A 22,923-nucleotide genomic window follows, 5' to 3' on the forward strand; every position below is an offset into this window, starting at 1 on the left:
CTCCCCTGCAGGGTCTCACTCTCTGCCGCTTGTAGTGCCTGCTGGGATGACAAGGCTGTCAGCAGGGAGAGGTACAGTTAGCCTCTGGCTCAAGACTTGCCCTTGGTACCACTGACCTTCTTATTCTGGAGGCCTCCTTCACATCTTTGTCTGCCTCTCTGGCAAGTAATTCCTCTGCCTTCTCCTTCCAGGCGTTTGGGCACGGAAGATTGTGCCTGAAGGCTGGGCAGGATGCAATATGCCCTGTTGATCTCCTTCCTAGGGACATTTTACAGGTGTTCCCTGGCTGCTCTTTTGGCTTCAGATGCTCAGTCTATCTGATGATGGTGCAGTTGGGAAGGATAGGTGTGATGGGTGTGGGGTGGAGGAAGCAGTGGGATGATCATCAACATGTCTCGTGGAGAAAGAATGGGAAGGGAGAAGAGAAAGAAAGCAGGGCTTCTACACAGATATGCCTGGAGGTAGGAGAGATTGGATGGAGTGTTTGGGCTGCTGGAGCCTGGTGTGTGTGGGAAAGGAGAGCACTTCCCAGAAGCCAGCTTCTGCTAAATTCCTGTGCAAACCTTTCTTCCTGGAACTGCTTCCTGAAATAGAAATGTAATTTCTTGTGTGCACTAAGGAGAGGTTCACATGGCTTTACAGTGGAACGAACTGCTCTGCAGGTCTTGTGGTGCAGTTAAAGCACGCACAGCAACACTGTCAGCAATTATTAACAATCACAAGCATGAGATAAGCTGGGACTTTCAAAAGTGTTTTGCTTATATTAGCCTACTGTTTTAAAAGTAAGCTACTACACTTGCTTCCCACAAGTTGGACTTGACCCTGGTCCTCATTCCTGAGGGAATCTCCACAGCAAAACTCAATTCCCTCTAGTTAATCAGAAACCTTCTCAGCTATAGCTAGTACTGCCCCATTGTACCAGACTTCAGGGATTCCTGTGGGAGTACTTCGACTGATGAGAAGAGAGGCTGGATTCGACTTCATATTTTTCTACATTGTTTAGAAATCACTTTTATTCAGAAGAAATCATAAAATGACTAATTTTTTTCTCATCTGCAATCTGCTGACAACTTAAAATAAATAAATCTCAGTGAAATGAAACTCTATGCTTATCTTCTGTAGGTGTCATGACGAGGTTGCTGGCCTTAGCTCTTCACAGACCTCTTTCTGGAGGTGGAGTCTGCCTCACAAATCCAGTATATGTTGTTTAAGACAAATGATACTTTATATTCAGGAGAGACTCCCTACTAAACTGGTTTAGAATTTGGGATACTTCTTTATGTGGTGAGAGAAACTTCATGTGTACATTAGCCAATGTGTGTGAACTATTTTTTCAGGAAAAAAAAAAGAGCAAGAAGAATTTTGATTTCTGCAGGTATCTATCTCCCTCGCTGGTAGAGTCATAATTCATAACCAAAGTCTTGGGAATTGTTTAAGAAAATCAGATACGTGATACTTTCATGTGCCTTCATTGGCTGAAGAACTGGGGCTCCAAAATATACCCGGGTATTGTGCAGCATGTTGTCTTTTCTTTGTTTCAGGCAGTTATGGCACAGAGAACTGTGGTGTGTCTTGTGCCTGGCAGGATTTACTCTTCCCAAAATTTATGTCTTGGCTTGCTGTCCTGGTTTTCTTGGGCCTTGTGCTTTTTGAGGGGAGCCTCTCCTTCATTTTCCTTTCTTCCTGTTTTGAATTGTTCTTTGTACTATGATCATGACCTGAGCCAAAAAGGAGGAAAAAACAAATCCATATCAACTACTATGGAGTTACTACTTACTAAAAAAGTACAGGGCCTTGGTTTCCTTCACAAGAAACTGTGGTATCAAGGCAGAAACATTTCCTTTACTAAAGGAGAGCCACAGCACGATTCAAAATCTTGTACTAAAATGTGGAAACTTCACCATAGGCACAGGACCTGGTTTTATTGCTCCAGCGATACGATATTCTATTGTCCCCTCTCCCCCCGAAAGGCTAATTCCAACATTTCACAGAATTAGACCCTTTATGACACACTGATATGAAAAGCCATGAACCGACGGCTAGAGCCTCTCCCACCAGTAACCACAGAAGGACAGTGCAGGGTTAGAGGCATTATCCTTTGCCATTAGGTCGAGATTTTCCAAGCTCTTTTCCCTGAGCTGTTCACAAAGAAGCTAAAGAGCTTCTGGACCTCTAAGATCTCAGCTGGGAAGCTCCATGACACCAGTTCTGGTATCTGCCACGGTGTATCAGCTGCTGCTGAACAGGTAGGAGTTTTCCAGCACTGCTAATGTACTGCTACCATCTATCTTATGTCTTCCAGTACCTTGAGATAGCTAGACCAAGAAACCCACCAAACAGAACTAAATCCTGTTTTTTGGTGTATTTCAAATAGAACAATAACTGAGAAACCTTTTAAATATTGAAATGTCTTCTCTGCAGACTTGGAGACACTTTCGCGATTGTGTTTCTTCATCTTCTGGGAGACCAGATTAAAGCTGGATGAACAGAAATTTTCTCTTGTGGATGGGATCATATCATGGCACACACTTTTTCCTGCCTCCTGTGACACAGATGGCTTTTCTTGATTGCCTTTACGATCATGGGTGAGACTCTCAGAGCTAAAAACACAGAGGTCAGGTCAGAAAATAATTTATCTCCACAAAAATTCGTGACTGGATAACCATGCAGATTAGAAAATCCTTGCAGGTAAAATTCCTGCTACTTTAGTCTGAAGCATTTCTTAATAATTATATGAGAAAAAAGAAAAAAAAAAGCAGTAATTTACTGGATTTCAAACTACAAAGAACCCCAATGCCATCACATTATCTTACACACACTATTGCCAATATCATGTAGTCACCATACCACTATCCCTTCTGAGTCAGCCAGAAGTACCCATCACAGAAGCGAAGACAGACACTAAAGATATTTCTTTCATCTTTTATCAGGGGAAAGCCTAAAATTTTTAAGTTTGTGTAGCAAAGTCTGACCTGTAAGGTGCAAAGCAAGAGTCCTTGAAATCATTTAGGGTGAACAAATTAATATGTATTATTTCATAAGGTGTTTGTGGCAGGATCTGCTGCAATCTAACTAGCTGGCTAACTCCACTTTGCTGTTACCCAACAATAGCCATGTGTACTCTCAGCAAGACACAGAATATTTTATGCTATCAGTAGGTAGGTACTTATGAAAGTAATCAATATTGATCATCAGTGTTACTGCCACGGGGTCTTACACATCTCTGTTTACGACCTTCATTGCTCATCACCAAAGCACCAGAACCTAGAAGTGAAGGGAATGCAGTAGTAATGAGCTATGCACCAGCACCATGACAATATTGTGATTTTAAGATATCCAACCATACTAAAACTAGTAAATGTCAAAACAGACAGTCTGTGCCACCTAGCCTGGCTTGGCCTTTATTTTCACACCTCTGCTCTGCTTCTTAGCAGCTGCATGGCCCTATCTTCTCCCTCCCTGCCAAGGCAGCAGCAATCATCCCTTTCTCCAGCAAAGCACGACATCGCTGCTTGTGTGCCAGTGAGTCCAGCAAGGCTGGGGAAAGGAGATTCAGTTATGTGCTGATGAAGTGTGTCTGGTGCTTCAGATGAGATGGAGGAAAGAGAATTCTCTGCTTCTCTAGTATCACCTTCCACTGCAGTCTCAACCATGGGATGAAGTGGCCAAGGACAGTTGTCTAGTTTATGAATGAAAAACAATGAAGCACAATGTCAGAGGTGCATAAAAAGGAGGGGAGTGGATTTGTAGAGAAATCAGACTGAGATCAGCTCTCATTCCTGCTTTGTGAAAAATGCTAGAAACCTGTAAAATATAATAGCAACCTACCTGAAATCCCCTCCTACTTGTTTGGCAGAGGCTGCAATTGGCAATTTTACTGTAAAAAGTAGAAAAAAACATATTGAAAGTGCGTATCAGATCTCTTAGAAAAAAAATCAACACAATTTGTCTTAGACAGTTCAGACTCCATAACTGACCAAGACTGATACAGTTACTTACTGTAAGCAGACATCACTGGACATCAAAGCATTTACTCAGGTGACTAGTTGTGGGGATTAAGACTTTCATCATACAGAGCAGATTCCAACTCACGTGCTCATTTCCCCTTCTTCATCTATTGCCTAATAAAGGCTATTTTGGGCTAAAGACACTCTACGTAGCTCCCACTGAAACTGTTCCACTATGCATAAAACTGTAAATCAAGAAGTGAAGTTGCCAAAGGCACCTCTGTTGAAGGACATGTTCTCAATCCTAGCGTCTGCTCCAAGGAAAGCAAGTGTTTGACATTCAAATGATGCCGGCCTAGAGCGATAGCAGACATGTCCAGAGTGGAAGTACTCTGTTGAGCTCCACTGCTCAAGCAGCATGGATGGGAGTGGGAGAGAAGAAGAGCTTGACAGGCGATATGTGTTCATGAGCTGCTGGTGTTGCTAGTGCTTACTGCAGGGTGGCTGGCTGTGTAAGAACAACGTGCCCTGGGGTCTGAGCAGTGCCAGCACCCAGGGAAGCTGTAAGTAGTGTGGCAGCCTCCAGAGCGGTGGTGCCACTGCATTCAGGCAGCAGCTGAACAGGGGTCCAGCGCAGGTGAGATGATAGTACCCGAATGACAGCAACCTTTGGGCGAAAGATTGCTTCCTCTCAGATACATGTATAGCACCTGCCTTCACTACACCCCCGATGATAAGACATCTCTGGAAAAGCAGCAAGAAGGAGAAAAAGGGTATATAAAGTGTTTTACAGGCTGTGAGGTAGTACTCAAGTCTGGATGTAAAAGTCACAGTAACAAAATATTAAGAGCCAGGATTTGTTTTGTGTTTGTTTTGGGGTTTTTTTTGTTTTTTTTTTTCCTTCCTCTAAGCAACATCAATTCCAGGAAAGCCTAGAACTTGATCTGTTACATATTTACCCTTGGGTATGGTACACAACAGCTAGGAATGAACAGCTGCAGCTGGGGAAAAAAGAGCTTTCAAGTCACCCAACACTGCAAAACAATTTAAAAATTAATTCTTTATTGATCTCTATCTCAGGCAAGCCCTCATCAGTCATAACACTTAAATGTACTTAACTGTACCGTACCTAAACTGTACTTAACCGGACTGCCTGTCCCACAGAAGCCAATTACAGCTGTAATGATTTGTCCCTGGACATAGAGGCTGGCAGAGGGTGAGTCACTGTTAACTTAATCTCTCCCTCTATACTCCAGGTGGCTGATATATCTTCTTTCTCAAAACATGGGTCTCCAGCACACCAGCTCCTGTGACAGGCATGGCCCTGGCACTGACGGCAGCTGAAGATGACGTCTCCTCAAATGGCAAAATCACTGCTGCAGCCCAAGCTCCTGTGGCCTGGCAGAAGCATCTTACCAGCCAGCCATGGACCAGGTTAGCTGCAGCTGGCTGTGTGCTGCACTGCAAATACCTCACCTGCAGGGTACGGTGAGGCAGGAAACTACTGGGTAAGGTCCATGATAAACGTCTGAAAGTCTACTCTACTGAAGAACATCTTTATATTTTAGAAGACGATTTTCATCCCATAAAATCTCATTTCATCATAAAGTGACTCAACTCTCTCACTTGTCACAACATGAGATTGTCTCCAGTTCTCACATACTTTGAGGGGTTCTCTTTTGCACTCTTCTTTTTAAAAAAATCTTTAAAATAATGATGACACCAGAAATAGTCAAAGTAATTCAGTATCACTCTCAGAAAAGTTCTACAAAAAAGTCAAGATAGCTTTTACCTCTATTTTCACATAGGCAAAACCTGTATTTGTCCTTGTGGCACAGTACGAAGATAACTCATGTTGAGCTACTTGTTCACTTTGAAACCCAAACCTTTCCCAGATTTCCTCATGCTTGCAATGACTCAAGTCCTCCAGTTCTGTTTCCTTAGCCTCCACATTTGCTTCTTTCATTTTGTCTGTACCGAAACAAGTAAGTTCTGGCTGATCCCAGTTTTCCATAGGATTTGGGCTGCCTTGTTTGTCTTCAATGAATGTTTTCTCCTCTAGTCTCTCTGGACAAAACAAGCACATTACAAATGTGTGTACCCTACTGCCAATAGGAACAAGTATTTTTTCATCTCTCTGGAATTTGCCTTGGGTTCAGTTTTTCTGAGTCCATTCCCAATCAGTAAAACAGAGTGTGATAATGTGATGAAGACAGTTTAAACTAAAGAAAAAAGAACTCTTTCAAATGCTGAGACTGAGTGAAATCCCAGCCAAAGAACTCTGCCCTTATCTTTTCGGGACATACTCTTTACTGAGGTTTGAGATTATAGGGAAAAATAGGCTTATTGGGATTTTAAGAATTAAACAAACATATAATGTTTACCTTTTTTTACTGGGTCAGGTACCTGAAATATCTTATGTTGAGTTTCAACACCTTGAGTCTGTGAAACAAAACAGAAACATGAATTAATTATTAGTAAGTTCTAAAAGACTGAATGACAAAAAGGTATTATAATCTTTATGATCAGGCACTTCATGGCTTGTTCAAAGAGTGTACACTAGGTTGGGATAGGGGAAGCTTGGTAAGGGTTCAATAACTAGTGGGAAAACAGTTAACATGTAAATATTCTTTTTCTTTCTTTTTTCTTTTTTTTTTTTTTTAAGCAGAAAGCAAGCTAGGCATTTAGTATTTGGACTGATTTTCAAAAGCTCAGAAAACTCAGAAACTTGTGTTCACTCTGCAAGCTGTTGGGTGCTCAGCATTACAAAAAATATTTAAGTTAAATTCCTTTTCATGAAAGTAGGAACATAACATTAGACTCTACTGTTTTCATCTAGGATTTTTACGTGTTTGTCAACTACAATGAAGCTCGCATTTTCTAAATAAGTTATGTAGGACGCTGAATAGCAATAATGGATAATTCTACAAAGACCTTTTAATAAACAATCCCATGGTAGTTTCTAGGCCAGCTAATGCTGAGTATCAAATCACACACTCCGAATGGTAGCAAGGGGCATGATGCAGGTTTACAAACATTGGCAGCACAAGTATTTCTGAGCTGGGGCTTGGTAATGATCTCAGAGTTAATTAAAAAATTTACTGCCTGTTTCCTGTGACCTTTCCCTTTCTCTTCTCTTCACAGCTCTCTATTGGGCTGGAAAACACAACAGAAAATGTCTGATGGAGTTGGGAAAAATCTTGTTCAATAAAACTGGAAGTGGAACAGGTCCAGCTGAGGGAGTGAGGTGTTAGTAGTTTTGGAGACTGAGAAGAGCTGGTATACCCTCCAGCTCCAAGGCATATTCCATGGCAGAAAGATCTAAGTGCATCAAGTAATATATTCATGAAACATAATTTTACCATTTTTTCCTGCCCCAGACTTGTTGATGTTGATAATTCATTCATGGATGAAATAGATAATAAAGAACAATGGTCATTCTATGTCAGCAGCTTTGGTGACAAAACTGTTTGTCCAAAGTTACAGTGGTTGAATGTTGTCATATATCAATCTCTGGTCAGAAAAAGAGCACAACATGTTTCTACTGGGATGAAAAACAATCACACTTTTGCTTTCATGACTTCCGTTCTTAGCACTGCTGTGAAAATGTTTTCCTGGTGTTTTGATTTTTTTCTGCACAGAATATAGTATGTAACCATTTTGATTCATGAGGGAGTATTATAGCTATGAAAAAAAAAGAGTTGCAAATAAACATGATAATCACAATGCCAGAAGGAACACATATAAGCAAGCTGCTCAAGACTGAATTCCTTATGCCGTTCTGTTCAGCAAATATTTATGAACCTGGACACAAACATATCATATTGACAAGGGACTTCACTTCCTACTCAGTTTGGCTTGTTTATTTTTAGTCTGGGAACCTGGAGAGCCAGGCTTTCTCAGTAGTATTAATTGCCACTGCTCTGTTTTTCCAATGTCAGGGCTTCTGAAAGATTGGCATAAAATGCAAAAAGCTTGCGAAGCATTGGTCTACCTACTGAACCAATGAAAGCATTAATAAAGCAGCCAGCATTATAATGTTTATATTCATAAAAATAAAATTACCCATCAAAATATTAATGTGACTTCTTCTTTCCAAACGACAGTTTGCTTTCTCTAGGCAACAACAACAGTGCTCCTATTTTACAGCTGAGAGCCATGTAGTTTTCTAGGCTGAACATCATCAAAGTGCTGTTGAGGGGTACGTACGGCTTCAGCATGAATTTCTGTCAAAAACTCTACTGTACCTGTGATGTTCCTTCCTAGTCACCTTTTTCAAATGGCTTTAAGTACTTCCATCAAGAACAACAACAGACATTTTGGTAAGTCTTTTGATCTAATAACCTTAGTTATTCACTGAAGTAGATCCACATGGGAAAATGCACACAATAATGAAAAGAACAAAAGTAAGAAACTTCTTGCAGGAATTGTGATGTTCTATTCTTTTAAATTAATTTGATAAACTCTCGTTACTTTCTTTACACAGTAACAGTATCCCTCTGACGTGTTTTGCTGCTAGTATACAACCAGAAAAAGTGCTTTAATTCTTTAGATGAAAGATGCATGAATGCAATTCATACAATTTCATTGCATGAAAGATGTCTTTGCCTATGTTTCAGCACAGAAATTACAGAACAGGACCTAGTGAAGCTCCACTTAACTAGTAGTTCTGCAATGTGTACTGGCGTTTATAGATATTGGCAGGTGTAGACTTACAGAATCAGGCTCTTATGTGGCCAAAACCATGTTCAGTCACAAACATGCTCAAATTTAGTTTACTGCTTAAAGAAAGCCATCATCAAATTTATTATTGCTATAACCCTATAGGGTATTATGTTTTGTCACAGCAGGATGAACTGAGGCAGAAGAAAAGGCCTAGGGTGGACCTTCCTTACCTCGTTATGAACACAGTAGTCCAAGAGAGCATCACAGAAATGCTGTCCTATTGACTCCAAGTCTTTCATATCGAAATGGGTGCTCTGTCTGCAGCCTGCAGCATCAAGAGCAGCAAGACAGAAATGAAAATATCAGTCATCCTGCTGACTGCTAGGTATCTGTGTTATTTCAGGATGGTGGCTGACTGCAAACTCACGTATCTTTCACTGACAGATGACAGACAGGTCTATGACTGCCGGAGTTTTATATAGATGATATTACAGATGATTATTCTGCCTATATGAACAAATCTATCCACTCAGAGGGGATTAACTATAATGCATAGTTAACTGATTCCCTATTACAAAATCTCCTAAAAATGCAACTGACTTTAGTTACGGCTTTTAATTTGCCATCCACTAATGGTGTTGTTTCATGATACATATGCAATAATGCTAGTGGTGGCCTGAAAGGTTGCTAGTTGAATGCCCTAGTGTTTTTTCCAACTCTTACCTTAAATCATCAGACAGAAGACCAACAAGGGGATGGTAGCTGAAGCTACCATTCTCCATGAAAAAACAGTAAAAGTCTTGTTTGATGTTTCCTACTAAATAGCTACAGGGAATTGTCTCACCTAACTTAGAGCCACAGATAGAGGCTTCCAAAGTGTAGCTGTTGTTGATGCCCATCTTCCACATTACCACTCGACCTGTGCCTTCTTTGCTCTTTCGTACTCTGAAATGGCAGTCTGTGAATGAGAACTTAAAAGATAGGTACAGCATTAGCCTTTGAAGTAAACAGGAGCTCACTGTTATTACTGGTATAATGGAGATGTAGGTGAAAAAATAGCTCTTTGATTAAAAGTTTATTTTACTTTGAGGATTTCTAAGATGTCTGCAAAGAATTTTTTATGTGGCTGTACTTACTGTTTCTAAACAATCCTATACAGACAGCTGACCAGCTGAGTTACCCCAAATCCTGCTACATACCAACATGCGTATTGACTAAAAAGTTGGCATAGCTCTTCTCTCATAAGCTAAGAGACCAACAATTTGATGTAACCGATCTGGAGCTCACAACCAACTTATCACTGATATCTGATGAAAACTGCATTAGCTACAAGGATACAATGACATCTAGTAGGTTAGTTTGTGTGTTCTTTTATTCCTGAGCCTTTGCAACCTTTCTGGTTCAAAAGCAGCTTACTGCAGTCAGATTTTGCTGGAAAATGACATATTTTAAAAGCCAACGTTTCCTACTAAACTTTTTTTTTTCCTAATTGAAATATCTTACACAAACATGGTGACTTTGACACAATTTTCAACAGAAGTTTTCAAAACGATTCAATCTGAAGAAAAATTTTTCATCTTTAATTTCTTATTTGCTTACTTGTTTTTAATTCTACAATGTATTTTAAAGCTGCATTTAACACATGAGAACAAAATACTTAATATTAGTTTTTGACATTGTTAAAACAATGTTACTTTGATGTTTTTTTCATTCTTTAAAAAAATCTTTAAAAAATGCTAACTTTTTGTCCCAATTCATCATGATACATTTGGAGTGCTGGAATTTCAAAGGAGTTAAAATTTCATATTCCTACCATTTCTAGTTTTAACCAATTAAAGATTATTTTACCGGGTGAAGTGCAGTCTTTTAGTAAATGTGATACCTTAACACCCAGATGGTGCTTGAATTTTTAGGCCAGTAAGTTTCTAGCCAGACATTTGCTTACCTTATCTGGGCAGCTCTTGCTTAGCAAGAGTGGGAAGACACGTGGATGCATGTATGGTGATTTTGCTTGTTGCTTTCTCTCACAACCATACATGAAGACATTTTTTTTCCCGTTGTGACCATGGATGTCACAATACAGAAAAACATCACGTTCCCCCATCACTCTGTAATACAGAACGACATAGAATACTTTATTGAAAGTGTGGGGTTTTTCTCCACCTCAGAAATAACTCTGAGTTAGTATGTTACACTGAAGCTCATGTATAACCAAAAAAGCACGAAATCAATACAAGTTACACATTCTGAGCTCTGAATTAAACCTTGAGTGTGCTAAATTAGAGCCAAATTGCTCAGTTCCCTTCAGAATAAAACACTTGTCATTGCAAAGAAATAAGAAAAGTGTATGCACCATCAGCCTTTGTCCATATGTATGTTCTAATTCTCAGACTCAGTTATATACGTCCAGCCCTGTAATGTGTATACAAGCATGTTGTACAGCTAAAACCTGCTATTCTTACCTGCTGCTCTTTCACTATTGTACATGTGTTGAATAATACATGCTGTACAATTACGAGACCGAGGCATAAGCGGCAGTAAATATTATTTCCTGGAGACATCAATTTGTATGATGTGCCATGATTCTGTGATGTATTATTGCTTAACTAACTTTTTAAAGAAAATTTGCAGGTAGACACATTGGGGTTTAGCAATCCACACCCACCCCCAAGGCCAAATTTGTGTGGAAGCAGAGCTCTACCGGGAAGATGCGATGGTACCACAGCTTGTCACTTGGGTGTTTACACTGGGCAGGAACTGGAAATCCACAGTGGAACTAAGAAGGAAGCAGTAATGAATGTATCTGTCTCAACTGAAAGTAACTGAATATGAGCCCGAAGGTCAGTAGCACTAGAGCAGACATACTTAATATTAATTACAGGGCACTCGCAAGTGCAGGCTGTCTCCATACAGTAAGGCAGAGAGAGGAACTCTCATGGAAAAGGAGAGGTAGGGATCTACATGACAAAACACTAATTTGAAAGAGCACAGATCTTATTTAAAACAGGCTGTAACAAGATGAAAAACATCACATGTACTAATTCTGACACTGGCTTTTTGCACAATAGTCTTGTTTGTATTAATTTGTGACAGAAGTTAAACCAGACGGATTTAGTTTACTAGCTGAAGGTTTAGTTTAATACCTGAACGCTTAGTTTTATATCCAATGTCTATGTGACTGGAAGTCTGCATAAGAAATCAAATGCATTTGTAGCAAAACATACAGCAAACTTGGCAATCTTTGCTGTCAAATGGACATCTGGGATCTATTTTGAACATAACTTCATTCTGGGATGTGGCTGTATGCCAGAAAAGAAGAAAATGAGAGAAATAAGGAATTTGATAAGTAGATTTTGGCAGAGGATAGGGGGGAGAAATATGCTGAAAATGTTTTGATGAAAATACTTTTACTTTGGAGACATAATTTATTACCAGGAATGGAAAAAGGATATTAAAGTAAAACCTGCACAATGCCGAGGAAAAAAATAACCCACTATGAAATGCAACTGAATGTAAACAAAACAGTCAGAAAGGCTTGGGTACAGGGCAAAGATGTAAACAACACCAAAACACAAGTGACAGAGAAGTCATACTAACAAGGGACAGTGCAAAGGAAAATCATCTATTACAAAGGTAAAGAAAACAAGGTTACCTTTTGACCATGTTTCGGGTATACCATATGGAAGGATAACATTTCTTCCCATTAGATCTGTATTTGCGGTTCAAGTCTTGACCTGTTAAAGAACAGCGGTGATTTCCCACAATCACACCATCTGGATTCAGCATGGGTACCACTTTGAAGACAAAATTGTCCCGTAGCAGTCGAGCTGTGCCTGAATCGCCAAGAATGTAATCCAGAAAGCCCTTCATTATCCAGGAACTGTTAGTTTCTCCTGGATGCACCCTGGCAGTTAGTATCACAGCCTTTCTCTCGGTGCCCTTGCCACTTTCAGGGGGGTTGGTGATAGTTAAAACATACACTATGTTTCCTGCCAGTGAATGGCACAAGATGTGAATCTTGCAGAATGTGGACTTCACTGGATCTTTAGAGATGGCCACCAGGTACTCCTGCAGGTTGGAGTAGGTGTAAGGATAGCAGTGGGCAAAGTAGCAGGTGTCTAGGTCATGAGGGAACTGGAACGTCCAAGTGAGTGAGAAATACTGATGTCCACCTTGGCCTGCATTGTTTTTGTAATACTTGATTTCATTTCCAGTCCTTCGCCAGCCAACCTTGTGTTTCTTAGCATCGGCTTCTGAGTACAACAGTGGCCGCAAACCACGTTTATATAGGCTGTTATGATTGGTAAAGTTGACAATAGTGAAGCGATATGGCATCCCTGCCTGCATGTTGCTTACTTGGAAGTAGTACCACTGCGTGTGTCTGCTTGTGTAGAGGTCGGTGCGCAGGGTCAGCTGGTACTCAAATTCATTGCTAGTAGGCAGAAAGAAGACAAAGAGGGGTGATGCTGGTTAGCACTGTAGCATGATGCAGTGTCAAATAACGCGGTCTGCTGTGAAAAAGCACCCTACAGTGAATCAGGGGCAAATCCGATTTACACTGTCATAAATCAAAGTCTACACAGCTGCCAGGAAAAGATGCCTAATCACACCAAGCATGTCAATAATGCAACTTCTGTCTTCATTGGGACTTTTAATAATAACTAGGACTTCTAAAAATGTTCTCCACACTATGCTTTAAAAGGAGCTGCTTAAGAAAAGGTGTTGAGTTTGTGTGGGTGATTATCACCCATAGAAAACGTTCAGTGCTATGGAACGGCTATCAGACCATTTCATGTGAAGGTTACCTGAAACTACTTTTGAAGCTTATTCAACTAACGTAAAACAAATTAAAAACCCGGAGTAAGACATCCTGCTCAGAAACTGATAGCAGGCTGTTGATAATAACAACTCTGATAATAACTGCATCTTCATAAAAGAAAAAAAGATTAGAAACTTACACTTTGACTACCTTCTGCAGATTTCCACTCTCAAACCGTGCTTCAAAGATCAGTGTGTTGTCCTCTTTCTGGCGGAGGATCTGCTTCAAGGGGCAGAGACCTCTTACTCGGGAATACATAAAGCAGGAGGTTTTGTTAGCTAGGGGAAGGAGTAGAACAGATGTCTTTCAGTCTGAGTCATTTTAGGGAATACCTGCATCTTTCTGAAAATTCCTTCTAGAAACAGACAACTGCATGGACCTGAACTTCAAAGCATATCTTAGGTAAGCGTAAAAAAAAAGATACAAAGATTTTGCTGCCCATTCCCACTTAGCCTTATGGATTTCAGCCAGCTTAAGAGCTGACTCTGTCTTGGAGGTGCCTGTGTCTCTCTGCATGAGCAAAGAGCAGTTCATACTCTGTACTTAGGCAAAGCAACTGAGTTAGGTGGAAAGACTCTAGGACTCAGCTCCCCCAGGTCTTTTCACCAGTCAAATGGGCAACTTCTCTACTCAGAAATCATATGTAGCTGACAACTTTGTTTGTTTTTAAATCTCTGTATTCAATTATTCTACTCTAGAAGTAAAAAAGATGATGCCCAGACCCAGCAGCAATTACTTTTATATCGCAAATGATGTTTTCACACCACATTTAGCATGCGGTCTGAGCCCATACCTCCTTTTGCTCTCTGCTGCTTTTTCCTCAGATGAGAGGCTCACAGAGGCATAACTGAAGTTTTTAATACAATCTTCAGTAAAGACCAGAACTTACAGATTTGCCATCAGCAAGAATTTACTTATTTGGTTGGGAAGCTGTCTAGGTTCCAGAATATTCTTGGCATAATTTTAACAGTCAAAGATCCTCCCTTTACAGAATCAAGGCAAGAATTATTCTTAACATTTATTTTCTTTCTCTGTATTGGTGTCAATATGGTAACAAACGCATGGAAAAACAGGGCAATCAAAACTTCCTGTCGTCTCTAAACTGTACCCACGAAATAGAGACAGAGGACATGTCTCTCCTGCTGAAAGCTGGGAGCCCCAAAATCCTGCTGCAGATTTGTAGCTGTGCTGGTGACTCCAGCCAATGCTGGCAGCACAAGCTGCGTTCTGATGCTTGGGTTAGGGCCAGCTAAGGGAAAAGGAGGACCAGTGAAAACTGCAGGTACTCCAGGCTGAAACTACGTTCTGTGAGACTGTGGTTTCACACTGTTGGTATTGAATTGGCTGCCTTATCTGCCAGAAGTGAAATTCTCCATTACGTAACTTTCTGACTAGCAAAATAAAGAATCTGGTGGCCAGACACTGATCACCAAGCTGTTGTATTCTCAGCTCCTGTATTCTTGCTTCTATTGCCTTATTGCTCGGTCCTCCTGAGGAGAAACTGCCTCCTTACTACCCTGACAATTAGGGAGACTGACCCTGTACCATACAGCAGGGTTAGAGCTGCACAGCAGCCCCTGTTCAGATCAGAGTTGTGTCTGTCCTTGCTTGACTGGGGCTGTGCTAGAGGTTTATTCTGCAGCAGCCTGTCTTATTCTCTCCTGTAGTGTTACTAAAGCTCTGAGTACTACTCAGGGAAGTTAAGTAAAACCAAGATTCCTATAATTCATTTTTTCATTCCTTAAATCACTGTTGCCATAAGCAAAAGATGCCATATTCAGTGTATGGTTCTTCATGATTGAAGCTACTACAGACTCATAGGGGCTTTCATTAGAGAAGGGCTGTTAGCTTTGCTAGCTGTGATACCCACTTGATTAATTACTTTCTGTTTAGCTGAAATGCCATTCACAGTTTCTCTGTCTTTCTCTTCCTCTTCATGCCCTTCCTTAACGTTAAGGAAGAAAAATGTATAAGTAGTTAATCCAGCAAAACTGTTTCTGGAAACATCTGTATCAGTCAAATGCTACCGAACGAAATGCACGAATAGTATCTGAGATGTTTCTGCATGGGAGTCACCATTGGATTGTATTTTTCTCTCCGAAATCCGATTTTAGGAAGGCCTGTAGAAACTCAGCAGCAGTTAGTGCCCAGACAGGCAGTAACTCCCAGCTGCTGCTGCTGAAAATTCAGTGGGAATCTGGAGAGTGCCACTGCTCTCTCCCACAGGACGTGATAAGGCATTACATGCCAAAGTGTGGCACTCAGGATAAATCTGCATAAGTGCAGATGCCTGTCCTCCGCTACAGAGCTTATCTGCAAGGAGGATTTTAGGGTTTCAAAAATTATATTTCTTTCTATAAACCTTAGATGGCAAAGCTAGCAAGCTGGAGGTTTCTCTTCCAGGAACAGAAAGGAGGAGATGGGGCTCCAAAGTTCTCCTTCTCTTCCCTCCTGCTCCCCAGCTGGCTGCAGTGCCCAGCAGCCCAGTTCACACAAGGAGTCTACTCTCCCTGGTGCAAGCAGGGAAAGGGAAGTAAAGGCTCAGGGCTCTGAAGTTCTCTGCAGGTCCTGCTACCAGCCAAACCCAAGGCTAGGAGGCAAAGCGGCACACTCAAGGCAGTGAACATACAATTACAGTCACTTAGAAACTCACCCTGTAGTCAACATATACTGTCTATTACTATCCATATGTTTAGATACAGTGTCTTCACAGTGAGGGCAAGTGCTCTGCTGCTGCTTGATGTTTGCTAGCCCGGGAATTGCTAACTGCCTGTAACCGCCTGCACAACATCATTCCTCGGGAGCATCATTCCTCTTATCCCTTGCAATAAGTTAGTAGGTCCATTTGCAGAGGACAGAAATTCCTTCCTCGTCACACAGCAGTTACCAGTTTTCTTCACCACCAAATATAACAACCTACTATTGAGAGATAATATACCCGTACTGCAGAAGTAGCTAATTTCTAAATAAACATGATGTCAAAAAGTGCTTTTCAGTATATTGCAAGCTTTTACCAACTGTATTGACCTCAATAACGACGTCAGCACCCTTTCAGTTTTGTGCTTCTGAAAATTTTGTGGCCACATTTAGGTTACACTAAGGATTGCAAAATTATTATCATCTTTCTTATCTATGTAGAAGTAGCTCAAGACCAAAATCATCAACTGACAGAAGTTCCAAGTTCATCCAAGGAAACTGGATCAACTTAGCACACACAGCAAAGAATAAATAACTCTAATAATCAACTGGTAATGGTGGAATTAGGCAACTAACTCCCTTCAATTCTGTCCAATTAATCCTTGCGAGACTTAGAAGCCTATAATTAAGCACTGGTCCAATCTGGCCAGATTTTGTTTCTTATTCTTGGCAAAACCACTAGAGCAAGCAAAATAAAATCTTCTCCCAACACAGACTTTAGTGTTGATTCTGCAGTTACACAGCTCTCATCTTTTATCACTTTCTCTTTTGGCTGTTATCTTTCTCCACTCGTATTTTCACAACAATTTTCACAATAGAAAATCATATTGATTTAATCAGGCTTTGAATTAGGCTTATAAAGGAGATCAAAGCAAGTGCTTCATCTACCTATAGCTGACAGCAAGATTTCTCAAGGTGTTCCCACCTTCTTCTCCTAGATAAATCACAGTGCCTTTGTCAGGAGTTTGGTATGGCGGCATTATCTCCAAACCTGTTGGAGTGTACAGTGGCTCAGGGGTAGTGGGTATCCAGTCTGAAAATAAAGAGATACACAGAAGGAGTACAAGAAGGAAAATTGTATTAGAGTCTTTATAATATGAACGACAGACTGAAAAGCAGTTCATCCTATTTACACCAGTTGCAAATAAAGAAATGGGGAAGCCCCCTTTTGAACCTAATTTTTTGGATGTGTGAACGAATCTTCACTGTAGCTCCAAATAAAAATACATATCAACCTATGCAGGGACTAACTTTTGCTGTTCAAGCTTACCTCTGTTCCCTGTACAGCTTGCTTACTATCAGTGAGGATGACAATGGTGAACATTAGACAGCACTGGTACCATTAGGAAAACAGATGCTCCAACTACAGAGTGAAGTTACTGATTGCTGACCACACAGATGCTGCATGGCTACAATGCAGCGGCTCCATGTAACTCACACGACATCTGCCTGGCATGTCAAAGATCTGTTGAACATCAATTCATTCTGACAGTCAGCCTCTCCTTTCTGTAACACTCACAGCAGTCCTAACCCATTCCATTCAAGATACAGGGATCTATTTTCAAAGGTAACAGAATAAGGCCATAGATGTCTCAGTCCCATCTCTGTGCAATTGTGATTTCTACTGATTACTTCCAAATTGCAATTGGTTGTATCTATAAAGCACAGGACTGATAGTCTTCACTATCTCATAATAGTTTTGCAGTATTACTTTTGTACAGACTGCATAAAAGCAGTTATTAGCTGGCATACATATTTAACCATATAGCCACGAAATATAGCACTGACATTGCTAGTAACAGGACATGACATTTGTATTGAATTTGCAAGACCTCAGGACTGAGGCTTGTCAGGCTTGCTCTGTCTGAACTCTACTTTATCTGCCTGCATCTTTGTTTCACTTAATTTAGCTGTGACAGCAATTTCTCTAATTGACCAGGTATGTACAGCTAATTTGTTTTATTTTTGTTTATCTTCGTGTGGTACAACCACAGGGTTATACAGACTGCAGTAGCAAGGAGTTGTTCTGTGTAGAAATGCAGACATAGAGTGGGACAAAACTCGTTTTAGAGGTAACAAAGAGAAGAAGGAAGTCATATCTAACACATGGAAAGAACACTGTATATGGTAAATTCAGATTTAACATGAATCTGCAGTCTGATGATGAAAGAGAAAGGTGTATCAGTAAGCTAACAAACATATGACAATGACCCCAGAGTTACCTGGATCTTAGCATGGGGAAGAAGAAATCATCAATACAAACATTTCTCCCAGCAAAGGACTCCAGACGCTGACAATTTACAACAAACCACCCCTCCCCTCTACCAGAATTAAACCTCTGCAATGAAACCACTGACCTTAAGACCTATAGGAGTTGTGGAAGAGGAAGCCAGGAAACAGGTGTGAATAAAGCATACGTATAACAAATTTAACTGCATTATTATTTTTTCTTTTTCTGTAGCATTTACATCTGGAATAATAATGATTTGTCTCTTAAGATTTCACTTATACTAACAATAAATTAATGGCTTTATTTATATATAAGGTATGCTTCCTCTTTGTCCATACACAAGATTTTAAGCATAACACAATAACTTACCAATGTGCTCAATTCTGTCCCTGATGACTTCACATTGGTGTGGCCAGTACACCAGGGAAAACTGACTGGCAGGTGACGAGTCATCCAGATTCTGAGGCTCCTGAGGATGGGGTACCACTGTCTCCAAATCAGATGATAATAGAATCTGTTTTGCCCTTGGAAAAAGATGAGCACAAACGGAATCTATAAGAAAGTGAAAGAACCATCACATCAGTCACCCTTGCTCTTCTGATTGGTAACAGGCTGCAGAGATTATCTACGCGAAATCAATATAACTAAGCATGGCGCAATAAAATTACATCCCACCGAAATGTAAATTTAATGCTCCATCCTATAAATCACACTAAATTTAAAAGTAGTGTTGAATAAAGAGTTAATTAATGAAACAACAAAGCACATCAAGTATTCAAATACAGTAGGGAATAGCTTATTTGGGTTCCTATAAAAAATGTTAGCACCTTTTATTATTACTGCTTTTATTACTAGTGTGTTACGGTAGGGCTTACAGTCTTAATGTGTGAGTCAAACTCAGTGCTGTGCAATGCTATATAAATACCAAACAAAGCTTATTCCTACAAAACTTATCATACAGAGTGTATGCAACAACGAGATAGTACTGGCTAGCATGACAGGAGAGGTAACAATCTGATGCTATCATGAATTTTGTAAAGCAACAGAGACATCTGGAGGATGGGGGTGGGGAGTCTTTGCTTGTCAGCACAGAGTTCTTCAAAGTTATGAGAAGCCACTTGAATGAAAACATGACAGGCAGAGAAAAGGCTTTGAAAAAAATCTCGTAATTGGGTGACTGAGACTGCCGGTACTGTGCATTGACCACAGCACTGCCCTGAGAAAATGACTTCTCTTTGTCATAGACATGAAAAGATCCCCTTTCGAAGCATTCACTGTCCTTCCTACTATCTGCTTAGAGCAGGCCAAAAGATAGGAGTTTGGTTTCGTGGGAAATTATTTTTTTGTATTTGTTTTGGGTCTGAATCAGATACAAGCACCTGTAAGACTTATTTTACCGTAAAAAAATTATAATGAGCTTTAGACCTGGTTTCAAGACTTACTTCTCACAAACAAAATAATAAGCAAAAGAGCTTCACTGGAAGGATCTGGTTTCAAGTGTAGATGACATCATATGTGAAAAGTAAAAGAATTAAAAACAAAACTGCTGAACCCATTTTTAAACTCTAATAGATACCTGGCTACACATGCCAAATCTGTAAATGGTGATCAAAGGCACACTGCAAGATAGGACTGAGTCTACTTACCTAGATAAGTCTACTTATCTAGGTCAAAAACCATAAAATGTCACTAGATCTAACTCCAGTTTGGTTTAGAGCTTGACAGTTGTGTGAGGACTAATACTTTCCCCTTATTTTTCCACCCTGTGGTCTTACAGGGAAGTTGTAGGGTAATAACTGAAAGGGTCCTAACCTGTAAGAACAGCACACTGCTCACTGGCTTCTGTCACAAATGAGTTAGGGGGGTCTTCATCCTAAAAAAAAGTATTAAAGTACTAGAATAAAATTGAAAGTCCACAGTAGGACAGCTACTTTTGTTTATTTTTAGAGAGAAGAGCTGCCTCTGTTTTGGTTTACTTTATGGCCTGAGTAAGAATGAGGCCAAATCTGCAATTATTCCAGGCCACCACTCAAAGTAGACGTTCTTTCACTTGCCCTCCTTTGCTTCCTCACTGCCCCTCTTGTGCAGTTCTAGTATTCTTACTGTTGCGTGAAAAGCTAGAGCAGAAAACTGGTATAAGAAAAAAATGTTCGGTTTTCAGCAGGCCTCTGATCCCACTTATCAAACAAGCCTACTGATATAAGAGCAGGAGGAGCAAACCAACAGCTAGGACAGCCCTTCTGGTGGCAGCCTAGATAAATGCTACAATTATCCCAAAGCAATAAGGGCTAGGATAGGGAGGTGAGGAACTTGAGGCAAAAATTAAAAAAGCACCACTCTGCAGCCAAAGTGTATGTGGCCCATGAAAACCAACCAACTACCCTGGGTTAAATTTGAAGCACATTGGCAAGGCACCACTGAGACAACCGTGCTTGTCCCCTTCATTGTGCTTAATATATTACATTTATTTCTTGAGTTTTCAATCTAGTCCCCTTACATTAACATTATATTCAATTAAACCCCAAATTTCCTTCCTGAAATATGAATAAACGTTTACAACATCAACCACATTTCACAGCTGGTAAAAATACTCTCAGCTTTATTTACTGCTATTTATCATTCACCATGTTTGCAAATATAATACGGGGCTTCTAAACATCTGCTAGTCCGGTAGCTCATCAGGAGCTTGATTTTTACAGGTCAAGAAACAAAAACAGTTCACAAACCAAAGCACAGATAAAATCATAAATTAGAGAAGGTAGAAGATTCTACTTTGCTTGCTCCTGAAGAGCCGCACTGCTCTCACTAACATGGAGGTGAATAATGACAGGACCAGAGGGGTCTGAAGTTGCGGCAGGGGAGGTTTAGATCGGATATTAGGAAGAATTACTTTACTGAAAGAGTTGTCAGGCACTGGAACAGCCTGCCCAGGGAGATGGTAGAGTCACCATCTCTAGAGGTATTTAAGAAATGTCTAGATTGGGCACTTCAGGGCATGCTCTAGTGGCAAAGACTGTAGGGGTTTGGGGTTTTTTTTGTGTATATGCTTGGACTCGATGATCTCAAAGGTCCTTTCCAACCATGAAAATTCTATGATTCTATGACAGTGCCAGGGATGAGTTCTCAGGGCAGGGATTGGGGTAGTGTGATATACCGCAAGGTCCCAAAATTTACTTTATTACGCTTAATTTAAGTGTGCTCTGCGATGCATTTCGGGTGCCTGCAGAAACGGTTCGTGACTGGGGCTGCTCGCGGATTTTCTTACGAGGATAAGAAGCAATTGCTTCTAATGAATTACGGCCGATTTCCCCACCATCTGGGACCACCTCAGACGAGGCGCAGGCGCTGAGGGGACTTACTGAGCTGCCTTCCTCCCCGACGGCAGGGCTCTCCCCGTCCCGTCCTGCCGCCCGAGCGGCGGGACAGGGCATCCCGGCGAGGCGGCTGTACCGCCGTGATCCCGGCCTCCGAGGCACCGCCGCAAAACGCCCGCCGGAGCCCAGCGGGGAAACCCTGGGCCGCGACAGACTGAAGGGCCTCGGTGCCCGCCGTTGCTGCCTGCCGCCTCACCCGGCCGCGCACGCGCCGCAACGGCCGTAACCGCCGCTCTGCCGCGCCCCGCTCTCGCGAGAGGTCGTTGACGGGCGCCTTAAGGGGTGACGGCGGCTCCGGCGGCGGCGCATCCTTACGGTCCCGCGTTGGTAGCGGTGCCGGCGGCCCTGTGTGTTGGTCCCTGCCCGGCTGGGCAGCAGGGGCCGGAGTCACGGGCTTGTGCCTCTGTTGGCCCGTGAAGGCAGGTTCTCCCAAGGAACAATCCTCAGCGCTAAGTTTTGGATCTGCTTGCGTTCGCCCTTTGGCAGACCCGCTTTTCCTCCATCAACCGATAGAGGGGACCGGTGGAGAGTTCCTTGGATAAAACCGGAGGCCACGTTGGTTGAGTGTGAATATCCACCCTCAGGATTTCTGTCAGTTGTGGGCAGGCATGACTGCCCGGCGCCCTGAACCTTGCCCAAAGCCAGTCACAAAGGTGACATGTGGTCACAGAAGGGACTGTGGGTGGTAAGCATATTCTTTGAGTAGAAGAGAGAGAATTTGAACTTGAATTTGAAACTGGACACGAGCCAAAAATGTGCGCTTGCAGGCCAGAAGGCCAGTCGCATCTGTGGCCAGCAGATCCAGGGAGGTGATTCTCCCTCTCTGCTCTTGTGAGACCCCACCTGGAGTATTGTGTCCAGCTCTGGTTCCCTCAGCACAAGAAGGACATGGAACTGTTGGAGCAGGTCCAGAGGAGGGCCACGAAGGTGACCAGAGGGCTGGAGCACCTCTCCTGTGAAGCCAGGCTGAGAGAGTTGGGGTTGTTCAGCCTGGAGAAGAGAAGGCTCCAGGGAGACCTTATAGCGGCCTTCCAGTACCCGAAGGGGGCCTACAAGAAAGCTGGGGAGGGGCTGTTTGCAAGGGCATGTAGCGATAGGATGAGGGGCAATGGTTTTAAACTACAGCAGGGTAGGTTTAGATTAGACATTAGGAAGAAGTTCTTTACAATGAGGGTGGTGAGACACTGGGAC

General features: G+C 41.5%; 2 protein-coding genes across 5 annotated transcripts in view; one reads left to right on the forward strand and one right to left on the reverse strand.

Annotated features, from left to right (window-relative positions):
* Positions 1-983: 983 nt before the first annotated feature.
* Positions 984-21,984, reverse strand: AGBL3 (AGBL carboxypeptidase 3). Of its 4 annotated transcripts, none has more exons than XM_074576166.1 (13): positions 21,718-21,984; positions 20,171-20,231; positions 18,728-18,910; positions 17,054-17,161; positions 13,571-13,709; positions 12,265-13,044; positions 10,558-10,720; positions 9,457-9,583; positions 8,843-8,937; positions 6,332-6,389; positions 3,829-3,877; positions 2,392-2,600; positions 984-1,718 (listed from the first exon to the last, which is right to left on the reverse strand). In XM_074576166.1, the coding sequence occupies exons 1-13, from the start codon at positions 21,787-21,789 to the stop codon at positions 1,546-1,548; spliced, it is 2,217 nt and encodes a 738-aa protein (XP_074432267.1). In that variant the 5' UTR covers positions 21,790-21,984; the 3' UTR covers positions 984-1,545. The 4 variants fall into 4 exon arrangements, with proteins under 4 accessions (XP_074432267.1, XP_074432293.1, XP_074432274.1 ...); XM_074576192.1 differs by having other exon boundaries at positions 18,728-18,882; positions 21,718-21,926; XM_074576173.1 differs by lacking the exon at positions 20,171-20,231 and having other exon boundaries at positions 21,718-21,962.
* ARHGDIB (Rho GDP dissociation inhibitor beta) overlaps positions 7,947-22,923 on the forward strand; it is a 62,964-nt gene continuing 47,987 nt past the window's right edge. Inside the window, exon 1 of the mRNA XM_074576410.1 lies at positions 7,947-8,269. The gene's annotated coding sequence lies outside the window, so the exon portion shown is untranslated. The remainder of the gene's footprint in view (positions 8,270-22,923) is intronic.

The sequence above is a fragment of the Larus michahellis genome, chromosome 1 (assembly GCF_964199755.1).
Source record: "Larus michahellis chromosome 1, bLarMic1.1, whole genome shotgun sequence".
NCBI lineage: Eukaryota > Metazoa > Chordata > Aves > Charadriiformes > Laridae > Larus > Larus michahellis.

Bases quoted from the DNA above. Each gene is read 5' to 3' on its own strand.
- AGBL3 (XM_074576166.1), bottom strand. From the start codon at position 21,789: ATGCCCTGTCCCGCCGCTCGGGCGGCAGGACGGGACGGGGAGAGCCCT. The intron at 13,710-17,053 runs GTGGGAACACCT...TCCTTCCCCTAG, and splicing joins GATTTATCTAGGAGAAGAAG to CTAACAAAACCTCCTGCTTT. The intron at 13,045-13,570 runs GTAAGTTTCTAA...TCTGCCTACTAG, and splicing joins CTGCAGAAGGTAGTCAAAGT to CAATGAATTTGAGTACCAGC.